The sequence below is a fragment of the Glycine soja genome, chromosome 14 (assembly GCF_004193775.1).
Source record: "Glycine soja cultivar W05 chromosome 14, ASM419377v2, whole genome shotgun sequence".
Taxonomy (NCBI): domain Eukaryota; kingdom Viridiplantae; phylum Streptophyta; class Magnoliopsida; order Fabales; family Fabaceae; genus Glycine; species Glycine soja.
Window position 1 is genome coordinate 2891424 of NC_041015.1, and position 14660 is coordinate 2906083.

At 33.3% G+C, this 14660-nt stretch overlaps 3 protein-coding genes across 6 annotated transcripts; all 3 read left to right on the forward strand.

Annotated features, from left to right (window-relative positions):
- The first annotated feature begins 320 nt into the window (after positions 1 to 320).
- On the forward strand, positions 321 to 3251 carry LOC114384707. Its single transcript, XM_028344446.1, has 3 exons — positions 321 to 469; positions 938 to 1896; positions 2547 to 3251. Exons 2-3 carry the CDS (start codon positions 940 to 942, stop codon positions 2550 to 2552), a joined length of 963 nt encoding a protein of 320 aa, XP_028200247.1. The 5' UTR covers positions 321 to 469; positions 938 to 939; the 3' UTR covers positions 2553 to 3251.
- Positions 3252 to 4883: 1632 nt separating this feature from the next.
- Positions 4884 to 8053, forward strand: LOC114383573 (protein DGS1, mitochondrial-like). Of its 4 annotated transcripts, none has more exons than XM_028343271.1 (8): positions 4896 to 4988; positions 5656 to 5990; positions 6128 to 6200; positions 6277 to 6305; positions 6380 to 6503; positions 7295 to 7405; positions 7500 to 7600; positions 7757 to 8053. In XM_028343271.1, the coding sequence occupies exons 3-8, from the start codon at positions 6144 to 6146 to the stop codon at positions 7872 to 7874; spliced, it is 540 nt and encodes a 179-aa protein (XP_028199072.1). In that variant the 5' UTR covers positions 4896 to 4988; positions 5656 to 5990; positions 6128 to 6143; the 3' UTR covers positions 7875 to 8053. The 4 variants fall into 4 exon arrangements, with proteins under 4 accessions (XP_028199068.1, XP_028199072.1, XP_028199070.1 ...); XM_028343269.1 differs by having other exon boundaries at positions 4972 to 4988; positions 5565 to 5990; XM_028343267.1 differs by lacking the exon at positions 5656 to 5990 and having other exon boundaries at positions 4884 to 4988.
- A 1847-nt stretch (positions 8054 to 9900) lies between these two features.
- On the forward strand, positions 9901 to 13438 carry LOC114385232 (cation/H(+) antiporter 3-like). The gene is made up of 3 exons (XM_028345256.1): positions 9901 to 10194; positions 10655 to 11695; positions 12111 to 13438. The coding sequence occupies exons 1-3, from the start codon at positions 9901 to 9903 to the stop codon at positions 13212 to 13214; spliced, it is 2439 nt and encodes an 812-aa protein (XP_028201057.1). The 3' UTR covers positions 13215 to 13438.
- Positions 13439 to 14660: the final 1222 nt, after the last annotated feature.

A 14660-nucleotide genomic window follows, 5' to 3' on the forward strand; every position in this document is an offset into this window, starting at 1 on the left:
ATTAATAAATAATTAATAAGGTTTTAATCAAATATAGACTTCTTTTTTTCTTTCTCAACTTTGTAATTGTAACGTTAATAAAGTTGAAATATGGAGAAAGTGAGTGGTTGGTCGGTGTCTTTTCAAACAATAAACAATGTGGCAGTCACATGTACATTCCGTGTGGACCATGCTTTACAGAGTGGAATGGTCGGTTTTATGGTCAAACCAACCCTGACTTCAATCAACGGCTACGTTCTTCATGTCTCTGTGGCAAATGTCTGACCCTTGATGTAATCCAAGACTTTCATGATATTGTTTCTTACAATTTTGTATTTTTTTTTTATAATTTATTTAATTATTTTCTCCCTACAAAATCTTGATCTCTCTGCTGTTGTGGAGTGGTGTTGTGTTAATCTCATTCACACATTCACAGTTATACTCTCTCTCTCTTTGTCGCTTGGATCACTGATCTCATCTCAATTTTCAGGTACTTCTCTACTCTCTTTCTCATGTTTCTACTTTATTCCCACTGTATGTATGATTCACCTTTTGGCCAATTAAACCATGCTTCATTTTGGACTTTTGTAGAGATGGTATCTTATATTCTACTCAATTGATCAAGCATTGACCTTATGATTCTGTGTATCTTCCATGTTGATTACTGGGAAATCCATTGACAAAAAGTAATTAGATTAAAAAAAAATAGTACTACCCTTATATGGAATGATGAGTTTTGCTGCATTTTTTGGAGCATGGAGATCTAAAGTTTGTATTTTGAATGATATGTTTGTACCCAATGCTAATGCAATTGATTCAGCATGTTACAGTGTTTTCGTTTGTAAATAATTGATCGGATTGTTAAATTGTGACTCTTTGGTTGACTTTGATTTGTTGTGTGATCTGATTGGATCATGCTCAAGCTAACTGGTGTGTGCATTTACTATCTGCGATTTAGATATGTCGACATCTGATAAGCCAGAAGTGGTGGAAAGGGGTAGCAAGGATGAAAAACACAAGGAAGATGATCAAGAGGAGGGGAAGGGTGGATTCATTGAGAAGGTGAAGGATTTCATTCATGACATTGGTGAGAAGATTGAGGAAGCTATTGGGTTTGGGAAGCCAACTGCTGACGTTACTGCGATTCACATTCCATCGATTAATCTTCACAAGGCAGATCTTGTTGTTGATGTGCTCATCAAGAACCCGAATCCGGTGCCAATCCCTCTGATTGACATAGATTACTTGGTTGACAGTGATGAAAGGAAGCTAGTTTCTGGATTGATACCAGATGCGGGTACCATCGGTGCACATGGAGAGCAGACTGTCAAAATTCCTGTCACTTTGATTTATGATGACATCAAGCAAACATATGCTGATATTAAACCTGGAAGCATCATTCCTTATAGGGTGAAGGTTAGTCTCATTTTTGATGTTCCCATCTTGGGAAGGCTAACTCTACCTTTGGAGAAAACTGGAGAAATCCCCATACCATACAAGCCTGATATTGATCTTGAGAAGATTCATTTTGAAAGGTTCTCTTTTGAAGAGACAATTGCAACGCTTCATTTGAAGTTGGAAAACAAGAATGATTTCGACCTTGGCCTCAATGCGCTCGATTATGAGGTCTGGCTTGGTGATGTTAGCATTGGTGGTGCAGAACTCACCAAGTCTGCTAAAATTGAGAAAAGTGGAATTAGTTATATTGATATTCCAATTACCTTCAGGCCCAAGGATTTTGGCTCTGCACTCTGGGACATGATTAGAGGAAGGGGAACAGGTTACACCATGAAAGGACATATTGATGTTGACACTCCCTTTGGAGCAATGAAGTTGCCCATCAGCAAAGAAGGTGGTACTACCCGTCTTAAGAAAAAGAAGGAAGATCGTGATTATGATGACGATGACGATGATGAGGTATGTTAATCTATATATCCTGTTTTCCCCTTTCTCTAGAAAATGACAAGGTATTGGTATGCAACTATGCATATCAGCATATAAGTGCAGGTGAATGAATTGAATGCATTTGCATGTACAATCATTAATCATAAATAACAAAATGTCATCTTTTTTATTTGTTGTTGTATATGCATATATATGTTTATAAGGTAAACTGCATGGAAGTTTCTTTTAAACGCTGGTGGCAATATCTTCCTCTATCCCAGGCTTCACAGTCTGAGTGGAACTTTAGATACCGAAACAATCATTCCCTACTAGACATATGAGTGTTGTTACATTGCTTTGGGGAGCTTGCTTTGAATTAACATATATGGCCATTGCCAATGCATGTCTTGCATATTTTCAATATAATAGAAATGCTTCAGAATCAAGTATTGTAAAACTTAATCTCCACTTAGTTGGAAAGCTGAGAATAGATTTAGTGAACAATTTCTTGTCTTAAATTTTCTATATATATGCAAGAAAGTTTTTATCTGAAGTCGTTGCTGTGCTTCCCTAAACTAACTCTTAGTAATGTGACTGAGCAGGTCAATCTATTTTCTTTATCTTCTTGTATAAGTTGTATTTGGTTGTGCCATAACTTATGTCTATTATCTTTTTCTCTTCAGGATTGAAGAATTGTAGCAGGTTATTACTAGCTATTAATAAAAGCAGGCATTACTTTCTGAGTTCTGATGGGCAATTTTTATGTATCTTGAGAGTTCAAGTGGACATTCAAATTATGTGCTAGTATCAGTATTTTAGTGAATATATGCTGCTGCAGTCCGGCTTGTGTTTTCTCTTGAAACTTTCTTGTTGTACTTAATTGATGATCATGACAATCTAGTGCTGTTTTAATGTGAGATAAAAGATCATTTGCCTTGGAACTTTGTGTGGCCGGTTTTATTTATTTTATCTAAGAGGTGGGGTTTTGCTTTGTCATTCCGGAATTGAGAATTGACTATGGCTTCTTTTGAGGGTTGTGTCATGTGTGTGGTTTCTATTAGCCTGCTGGTATAAATCAAACAGTTCTATTGAAAAGTTTGGAAGTTTGCTCGTACCAAACAACATGAAAGCACTACTAAGTTTTGTGCCTGTCCTGGTCTAAGTATTAAGACAAAAAGTGCATCTTCCTAGTAATTGCTATACATCGGCAATTCAGAGTTCGACCATAAAGAGAAGGTTCTCTCCTAGACTCACATCAATGGTGCCAAAATACCAGTAATTCTTGATTCAATGATGAGTATATCTGAAATTAATGCCGTAAGGAATGATATTTCAAAATTGTAAACTCAAAATTGTTTCCCATGCATTATAAACTGGTGCTTTTGGAATTTATGTCCGATTCATGGAGAAGGTTCATATTTAACTTTGGAAGTTAGAAATTTTATTTTCAATGGCTTTGGGAATGTAAAAAGTACTAATTAGTTTGTATTACTTCCTCTAAATTCATATATAAGTACTTCCTCTAAATTCATATATAAAAGTAAAAGTAACTAATTACATTAATTATTAAGAAAATTAATTAATATCATTTAGTTTTACTAATCTCAAGTAAAAAATAAGATTATTTCTAAAATATCATTCATCAAAACTTATTATCATAAATAAAAAGAATTATTAAAAATAAAATTAGAATTAAATAGACGATATTTTAGAAATAATAATATTAAATATGAAAAAATTAGTTAGATTTATTTATTTTAAGTCTAATATCCAAATTATTATTTATTTATTTATATATGAGTTCACAGGAATTACTATCTAAGAAGTTGTTTAAATAGTCATTCACAATAAATATAAGTAAAAGAGACACTTCAAGATAGAGGAGTTGTGTATAGTTGTGTATTTAAGCAGAAGAAATAAGAGTCTAAGAGATGTGAGAGATCTCTTATGAGAATGAATATTGTCATTCCTTAAATCTTGATCAACTTGAGTTTATAAGATGATATATATTGTTTGCAGAGGTATTTTCAAAATTGCTTATAAGACTTGTAATATTTTTAGATAATATATAATTTTGTTGAGTAGGTATCTTAATTTCCTGTTTACTACAGAGAAGATAAATAGAGTAGACAAAAAAAAAAAAGGATGAATGAAGATAAGTGAGAAAAAAATAGAAATAAAAAGATGTTTGATTAAAGATAAATATAGAGAATAGACTAAGAGATATGAGTAAAAATAGGTAAAATGGAAAGAAATGCAATAGAATAAAAAAGGTGTGAGATCCAGGCTAAATAGTAAAAACTTATCTTCAATTCCTCTCTCTCGCCCTAAGAGATGTTGTGTCATTTGCTTTATTTTTAAATATATATCATATTTACTAAACCTGTATGAACCTTAATGCTCAGAATGTTTAATTTTTTTATCATTACAAAATGTTTAGTTTAACATAACTATTTACAGTTTTGCTATATATGCTGTTAATTAGGCACCTTAATAATTGCTTGTGAAACTTTTGGGACTTGAAAATTTTAGTGAGTTGTGTTGACTCTCTTCCATGGCTTGAATTGAAGCTGATTCTGTCTGTAGAAGATCTAATTTGAAAAGAAATAGAAAAAAAATCAACCAATGGAAGTTGTGCAGTAAAAGCAGGATGCTAATTTTTCTAATCCTGTTAATACATTGTAGTCTTGTTACCTACTATGATCTTTTACAATGTTTTCTAGCATATGTTAATACCATAAGTAGAAGTACAATCCAGTACCACCTAAATCTGTCTGAAGAATTTGGATTTATTAGCAACAAGATAAAATATGCGTAGCAGTTAGCAGTAAAGATATATTAGAGATATCTAGTCTTCACACTATGAATTATTTCATTTTTTTTATGACTACCTGGAATTGCATTTGCTCATATTCATGGATATTGCTTTAAGTTTGATTGGCAATAGTCATCTACTTTAAATTGAAAGGCATGCTAGTGGCATGGATAATTGGAGATTGCTTTCATTGTAACTTTTTCTAAAAATTTCTGTACAGAATGTTGTTGGCTTTCAGTGAGCAGACAAAGGGCCAGAAGTTCCCTGTGAATGCTTCAGATCAGGAAATGATGGAGATAGTCATGGATAGGTGAGTCATCTTTCACTTTAGATCCATCTCTAGTTATACTTGTCTTATGGTAGTAAGGTACTTGTGGAATTGAATTTGAAAAAGCTACATGGATTTGTTTGTGAGCTATTTTCCTTGATATTGTACCTGTAGGGTTCATTGGTAATAGCTTGGTTGTTTTCTGGATTTAGTACTAAAATAGTTCTCCATGCCAATGACTTTCTGAGGAATGAAGATACTGCTCTATAGAGTTTCTAGCTATTCTCGCTTTGATGTTTCATTATGAAGATGTGTTAATTTTATTAGAAAGTCATTGGTTTGATATTGACATTAAATGAGTGTACTGCTATATCTTTTGACTAAGGGTTTCTGGCCTATGTTGTGGGTTAACTATTCCAGTTTAACTAGCAGTATCTTTTGGGGTTGGAAATATGTGAGCATTTATAGGCAAATAATTTTAAGATAATGGGTTGTTCAGTTTTTAAGTTGCCCTTCTGATATTGGATGTCCATGTTAGAACAATCTAAATTCCTTACCTGGATATTCTTATAAAATATTTTCAATTTACATTGATTGACAATATTCAAAACTTTGCAGAATTAAAAATTGGATTTTGATGGAACAAAAGGACAATAACATACAGAAAGTGATTTTTATATATACTAGTCCTCACTATATTATCTGATAGGGACTTGGGTATTATGGGATGCCTATGTCCCACATTGAGTAGTATGGATGCTTGGTGGAGTACTTAAGTGGCTTGGCCTCCACCCCCCGCTGTAAGAGGGTTCTCCAAGTGCTTGGGTGCTTATCAACTGGTAGCAAAGCTGGCTCTCAATGTCTCGGGAAGAGCTACCTACGGGGACTTCGGCTCTCAAGGGCAGTGCTAAGATAGGAACTTGGGTATTATGTGATGCCTAAGTCTGACATTGAGTACTATGGGATGTTTGGTGTATTACACATGTGGCTTGGTTCTCCCTCCTTGACAGCTAGCTTTTAAGAGAGGGTTCCTCAAGTGCTTAGGTGCTTATCATTTTCTAATATCAAGAATTATTGAATTTAGAATCTTTATTAGTAAAATTCATAATATCACTTCATTTCTTGTAATATTAGTGTTTATCACATTTGTTAAGATCTAATTTTTTCAAGTATAAATGCAGGTATGAGAAGGAACTCATGCATCCTATTCAAAACCTTCTCAATGGAGAGCTGGTTCGGGCTATACTTATTCAGGTAATGTAATTCATATGTTATATCTTATATGTAACATCTGGTTTAGTAGTTTTAACGTAACTTTTCACTGTTCCAGGTTCAGAAGCTCAAGCTGGACACTGAGACGTGAGTTTTTTAATCTGAAAATTTAAGTAAATATTTCACATTGTTTTAATTCCTCAAGATAATATTTTGGTCAGGGCAATGCTAGAGCTGAACCAGATTCTACGGGCAAATGAAATCAACTTTGCAGTTCTGACTGCTTTACCTGCATTTTTTCTCTCTCTTTTACTCATGATGTTAGTACGTGGATGGTTCAAACAGGTAATTTCCCTTGTTTGGTTTGCACAAAATGATGAGCTTAAAGAAGATAGGACTCCAAATATCATACTATAGTATTGAACTCTTAAGAAAAACTATATCAACTGAGTTGGAGTGTGAATCTTGTTTGGAGTGACACCCTACTCCATGAAGTGATTAAGTGAATATTGGTGACAAGATTGTTGTGAGGAGGGGGGGAGAGCATATGCTTGCAAGTTACATACAGTATGTATATCACTTGGTATATTGCTAAATCTTAATGTCTTCTACCTTTCACTCCTGACTAATTTTTAGTGTATGTGTAGGGATACTGTTAAAATTTGTTTATATGCGATAATGGACTAGATATTACATCACCTGTTTCTAGTTATGTCTTAACTATCACTTGATTAGGTAAAAAAGATGTTTTTTGATACCAAATCTTCTCAATTTCATCCTTTATTTCTTTGTCCACTAATGTTATACTTGACTGCCCTCATTTTTTTGTATAGAATTTTGTTATTTGCCTCATTGATTAATGGATGCTACACAGTGTTATGAAGTTACCTATTTTCTGTTCTCAATGGATTTGATTACTCATTATAGTCTAATGAGATAATTTGCTATGATTTTCTAAAGTAAGTTGGATTGGATTTTAGCATGGACAAAACTTAGATACAATTCCTTAGGTGTTGTTTGTGATATTCTCCAATTAGAATTGGAGTTTTACCACGGTAAATTGTTTCTTTTTTTTTTTGTCAACTTGTATCAGTACCACTACTTACATTGATAAAAAAGAAATCTGTGTAAATTAGGATACCAAAGCTGAGGGAAGAGGTAGAATTGCTCGGATTCAGAGGAGGCTACTTGTTATAGAGGTTAAGAAAAGGATTATGCAGTACCAAAATTATGTTGATCAAGGGTTGGTAAGTAGCTTTCTTTTTTATTGATTTTATTTAGTTGATTTGAATGAGATGGATAGACCAAGGATAGAAATGTCGTGTTACATGTTATCTACAGGAGAGAGATGCACAATATATGTTTGGATTGGCACTCTATAGCCTGGATCGCCTGTATCAGTCTGTTAAGTGGCACGCAGAAGCTACTGGAGAGTGGGAACGGTTAGTTGCACTCTTCTCTCTAAATTCTCAGCTACAATTGTCTAGTTACTTTCTGTTTAACAGGTTTATATTTATATCCTCTTACTGTTTAAGCACATGAAAAGAATGTGATTTTTATGAATGTTCAGATTGCTAAATCAGTGATATTATGAACAGTTTGCGTGAGGATATAATAGATTTGGCTAAGCCTAGACTACAAACTGCACACAAGGAATCTGTGATATCACACATGGTTACATTTGAATGCTTGCTTCCAAGTCGGAACCGCCAGTAGCATATTTTAGCTTACTATTCTTAATTCTTTTCAATGATGTTTCTCTTGCTACTCTGAAATCCAATTTTGTCGTGAATGTATGCATTTATTCCTCGTACATGGTTACATTTTATCATATCATAGTATGATAATTTTTGACAACTTTATCAATTGAATACAAATGATTTATGAAGGGATGATATATCTTCATTTGCTCGTGAAAGTAAGTACTCTAGATAACATTCTCGTCCCCGTTTTCGGCTACAAGTGCAAGTCTCAGTGGTCATTTTTGATTGTGGGGCATTTTCAAAATTAAAATTTATCAAAGTTATATATGAGTATTAATTTTATACAATATATTAATAATGTGTTTGTTAGGTCATGTGGATAGTTAATGTTGTTACTGGATATTAATAAAAAATGATTTAATATGAAAATTAATGATAGAAAAAAAATATTTGTTTACTTGTTTAAAAATTCAAGTTACTAATATAGAAGTAAGATTGATAATGTCATTTAATTACAAATGCAATAACTTACAACTTTTAAAATATAAATAAAGGATTACAAAACAAAAATTATTACGGGCTTTATTTTATTTCTTAATTGCGGGCAACATAGATAAGATTTATTACTTATTATAGGACCAGTCTACATATAGCAACCATATGCACCAAGAAACAAAATCACACACAACAACTTCATATTGAGAACAAAACGCAACTACTTATTGCCCTTGTGTTCAGCATGCAAACCATCAAAGTAACCCTGAGGATTTTTCTCAAATTCCTTCCTGGAAATGTAAGATCCATCTCCACCTGGAGCCTTCATAACCTTATCTTCAGAACCACTTCCAACATTCTCTTTGGGTTTCGGGACTTCACCTTTGCTAACTTCACCACTAGCTTTCCTATCCATGATTCAAACTTATCACAATAAAGCTAAAAAAAGGTTTCAAGTTATTATTAGCTAGAATATGACTGAAAGCTAGAGGTGGCTGGCTATTTATACCAAGAAAAATGGTGGAGTTCTTTTTCGTGAATTGCTTATATTAAATACCTTTATTGTTTCCAAAAATGTGCATTTAATTTGATTCATGTATAAGACCAAGAAAAATATTAAAGCATGCATTTGACTGATGCTTCAATTTTCAATTATATCTCACACCTTTCATGCGACCAATTGTTATTAATTCTTACTATTCTTATGCCATTTATATTCACCTTTTTCACTTCAAAACTAGTAGTAGCTTTGTAATTATTTAGAAATAAAGTAAATAAAGCATGCTTATCTAAAATAAAGTAGATAAAGCATGCATTTTCATTTTCTTATATTTTTAATTAGTTATCCTTATACAATCAATACACGTGTTAATTGTCACTTATAGTGGTTAGAAGATTTGGGTATTGTAAAGAAAAGATTCGCATATTCAGAATTACAGGTCAATTAACATTAATTATACATTTTCTACTTATAATTATATTATCAATTTTGTGTTATATAATTATTAAATAGTATATACAACATAGACAACTAATTAGTGTTTTCCGTTATATTTAGTGCCCTAATAAAAGAAAGTTGAAATTTGAAAAAAAAAATGTCCTGGTAGTAGTATTACTCAAATTAATGAAAAAGTTCCAATTAATCTCTTCCGTGGATGTAAATAACATTAACGAGAAGATGATTTAGATCAACGGTATAACCACAACCTTCGGGTTTAGGTTTGACATGGCAGTTTAACTTACAATTAATGTATAGTTGTTTTAATATTTCTTGTTTCGGTTACCGATGAAACAAGCTATGAAAAAAGCGTTATTAGTTATGATTTGTTATGACAATGTTCCAATATTATGATGCTAAGAAACTAGTCTGTCACAACTCACCAAATCTAGCCACCACAAAATAGCAATATATAAAAAGACTTTGTGTCAATAGCTTCATTTGTGATTCTGATTTGCTAATAACTATTATCATTCCTTGCATTCGAGCTAGCTACTGTATTTCGTCCTTAAATAATTGATTATTATCTTGATCAATAACATCCATCATGGGGACAAACGAGACCCTATTGAGCATAAACAGAACAATTTTCATTAATGCTACGTTCGACAACTATAATTCAGACCCAGACAGAAAATTTATTTACTATAATGTTTCCATTGATATGCCATCCAAGATAGTATCCGATGGCATATGGGGTAACAAAAATTATGGCGCTTTACTCTCAAGATCCACAATGCCAGTGTTAGAGCTTCAAATTCTCACCATTTTTGTCATCACGCAATGCTTTCATTTTGTGCTTAGGCGCCTTGGCTTCCCTTATTTCGTTTCACAAATGATGGTACATATATATATATATATGCTTTCTCCCTTCTCTCTTTGTTACTGCATGCAGGTCTCATACAAGAACATGACATATTGCACATCATGTTAATTACACACAAAAACACTATTTTCTAATAGCATATGTCCACCAACATCTCTCATTTTTTTTATATTTATTTCTTTCCAACACATCATAAATCTTATTATATCTATATTTTTCTGTCTCTGTAGGTGTCTCATATAATATACTATGGGTGTCCACGCGAAACAATTTTCATATAGATATAGGATTAAACTTAAAATTAGATAAAAAGTTGGGGTAGCATAACAATTTTAAGATAAATATTTATTTAATTAGATAAAATTCTGAGGTGAAACTTCAATTCATTGTTCGTGTTTACCGAAATAAAATTATTTGTAACCAAGTATGAAATATATATGATAATTAATTTCCAAATGAATTGGTGCATATGCAGGCAGGGTTTGTTCTAGGCCCTTCTCTGAAGATAGAAGCATTGGCCAAATTCAAAGTGATGCTGTTCCCTTACGGGAGTGAAGACGTATTGAACCTAGTAACAGGGATTGGATACTTATTCTTCCTGTTCCTAAATGGGGTGACTATGGATTTCAGCATGATAACAAAAACTGGGAAGAAAGCTTGGACAATAGCTCTTTCGTCCCTTATGATTCCCACTTTCATTGGTCTCTTTGTATGCTACAGTTTCATGGGGTACTTACAACAATCCCTAGGAGAGTTCGATGGAGGAAAACTTCCGGTGATAGTAGTGGGCCACAGTGGTGTTTCCTTCCCCGTGGTAGCTTCTCTACTCTCTGATCTTGAGATATTGAACTCTGAACTTGGACGCTTAGCACTCTCATCAGCATTTTCCATGGATGTGATAAGCGAAGTTATGAGGGGATTTGGCACTGCTGTTGTGAGTAGCCTTAAACTCGATTCTCACGATAAAGGTGAAGGAAAGGGACCTAAACTTGCACTCATCACTTCCATAAACTATGTTGCTTTCATGACACTTACGATTGTGATTGCACGCCCGGCAATGAGGTGGGTTGTGAGGAATACCCCAGAAGGAAGATCTGTGAAGAAAACACACACATCAATGGTGATTCTCATGGCCATATTGGTAGGGTTGTTTGGAGTTGTGGCTAACCAGACAGTGTTAGGTGGGGTTTTACTCGTTGGTCTTCTTGTGCCAGAAGGTCCTCCATTGGGCTCTGAATTGGTGAAGCAGCTTGAGATGTTCAACACATGGTTCCTTGTTCCAATCTTTGTCACGTGTTGTGCCATGAAGGTCGATGTTTCCACGCCTATTAGTTCCGAGTTGGTTCTAGTTGTGGTTACCATTGTTGTTGTTGTGCATTTGGTTAAGATGCTTATAACTGTTGGGATTTGCCGCTATTGCAACATGCCCAAAACGGATGGTTTCTGCCTCGCTCTCTTGTTGAGCTGCAAAGGTGTCGTCGACTTTGTCAACGACGTCTTTCTCTTTGATTCATTTGTACGTAATCTCACTTCACTCTCTTTTTATTCTCAACTATTTTCCTTAATTAGAAAATAATGCACTTATCTTATATATTTGTACAATCATTATTATACCATAATTAATACTCATTAAATTAGGTTTCTTAGATTTTAGTCACATGAAAATTTATTGTATGGTTCAACATTATATATAATCCTAACCAATGATCAGTGATAACGATTGCTAGATCTCGACCAAGCATAACACATTTTCAAATTATGTGTTATGTGGAAATTGGCGAAGACCATGTATTCTTGAATTGTACAAGTAATTTGTTCTTTCTTAAGACTAATATAGATGACTAAAAATAAATGAGACATTAAAAATAGGTAAACAAAACATATTTAACCAGCTATAAAAGTTATCTAATTTTAGTTCTAATGCAATGCAGTTAATGAGCAATGAAACTATCTCCATGATGGCTATATCAGTGCTTGTGTTGGGAAGCATTGCACGCATTGGGGTGAAATCCTTATACGACCCAGCAAGGAAATACGCAGGGTATCAGAAAAGGAACATACTGAACTTGAAACCCAATTCAGAGCTTCGGGTTGTTGCATGCATCCACAAACCAAGCCACATAAATTCCGTAAAAAATGTTCTTGACATTTGTTGCCCCACAACAGCCAACCCCTTAGTGGTTCACGTCTTGCATCTGATTGAGTTAGTTGGTAGATCCTCTCCCATCTTCATCTCACACCGTCTCCAAGAAAGGCTTAGCTCAGGCCACAACTACTCTGAAGATATCATTGTAACATTCGACCTCTTTGAACATGACAATGCTGGCACTGCATCAGTTAGCACCTACACAGCCGTTTCTCCACTACGTTTCATGCATGATGATATTTGTTACCTTGCATTGGACAAACTCGCTTCCATCATCTTACTTCCATTTCACATAAGATGGGGTGAGGATGGTGGTGTTGAATCAACTGATGAAAACATGAGAACTCTCAACTCTAAGGTCCTTGAAAGAGCACCATGCTCCGTGGGGATTCTCGTGAACCGAAGCTCTTCTTCTTCTACTCATCAAAGCCCTTTAATGAAGCAAATAGCAATGATCTTTTTGGGGGGTGCAGATGATAGAGAGGCACTGTGCTTGGCTAGGAGGACCATCAAAGATTATGATTGTAACTTGGTTGTGTACCACTTGGTTTCTAGCCAAAGTGAGGCAAATTGGAACCTCATGCTCGATGATGAGGTGCTGAAGAGTGTTAAGGGCTATTATGGTACCATTGAGAATGTGTCATACGAAAAGGTTTCTATTGAGCAACCTTCTGAGACCACTGCTTTTGTGTCGGATATTGCAAATCGGCATGATTTTTTCATAGTTGGGAGACGTAATGGGATCAAATCGCCACAGACAGCAGCACTTGAAAGTTGGACAGAGTTTTCTGAGTTGGGTGTGATTGGAGATTTGCTTGCTTCCTCTGATACCAATACTAATGCTTCAATTCTAGTTGTGCAGCAACAACAAATGCCCAAGTCGTCATGACCAAAGAGATACATACATATACACTGTAACCAGAAAGTTAATTACTGATTGTTTTCATAGACAAAAAGATTTGAATGTTGTAGCTCAATTTTGTAAATATCAGCAAAAGTAAATTTCCATACAACACTTCTGTAAATTTCTTCTGATCTCAGTGAGTCCTTTCATGTAACACTTTTTAATAGTGATTGATTGGTTTTAAAGGATTAGAATTATTGGGACTTAAATATGTTTTTATCTATGTAAATTAGTGTTTTTATATTTTTTTTATCTTTTATAAATTTATTTTTTTAAATTTTAGTATCCATAAGTTTAATTTTGGTCGTTGTAATTTTTTAATTTAGTATTAGTGAATATTATACAATTTTGGTTCTCATTGAAGGTTTATATATACTATAACTCTCGTTTATATATCTATTTCGTTTGGGCCGCATCACTTGTTATATACATCATATGTTATTGCAATATCAACAAAAACTATTAAATTAAGATTATTAAATTATTTATTTGATTCCTATAGTTGTACGATTCTTATTTTTTTGTTCATATAGTTTAAAAGTGATTTTTTAGTTTCTATAGTTTATAATTTAATTCTCTTTTCGTTCTTATAGTTTTAAAAGCTATTTTTTTAGTTCTTATAATTTATATTTTAATTCTTTTTTAGTCCCTATAATTTGAAAGTGATCTTTTTAATTCTTATATGAACACAAAAGCTTAAGCACAAGAGGACAATAACGACATTAACATTAGAAAAGGAATTCACAAATGAGGAGGTGCCAAAAGAAGCAAAGCCCAAACGAAGGATCAAGAAGTTCACCCACCTGAATGATTTCGTATGAGGATAGCCCAAAGAATTTGGAATTGCCAGCTCATCTTCAAATTTTCCACAAATCTTCCTGCTTGATGCTGTCTACTTGAGGAGGCAGTCATAACAAATTTGTTATTGTAATATTTCTAAGATTATTCCATTTTTAGAAGATTATTTCATTCCTAGGATTGTATAAATACCGGTAAATAACAAGAGCAGAATCAATGAAAAAGCTGGAATTTCCCTAACTCTGTTCCTTCTTTTCTGGAGGTGCGGGTCCTCCTAAGCGAGCGTGTTCCTAACACTTTACCATCACTAATATTATCAATTATAATCAACTATAAAAATATTAATAAATAATTCGTAATGTAATAAAAAATAATTTATAGTTAATTATTTTTATATTTTTGTAATAATGACTAAAAAGTAATTAAAATATAAATTATAGAGACTAAAGATATCACTTTTAAATTGTAGAAACTAAAAAAAATTTAAAAATACAAACTATAAGGACTATTTTTTTTTAAATTACAAGATAATTAAAATATAAACTATAAAAACGATTAAAAAATAATTTTCAAACTATGAGAGAAAATTTCTCATATATGAGAGAAAATTTCTAAATGAGCATAATTTTGGTA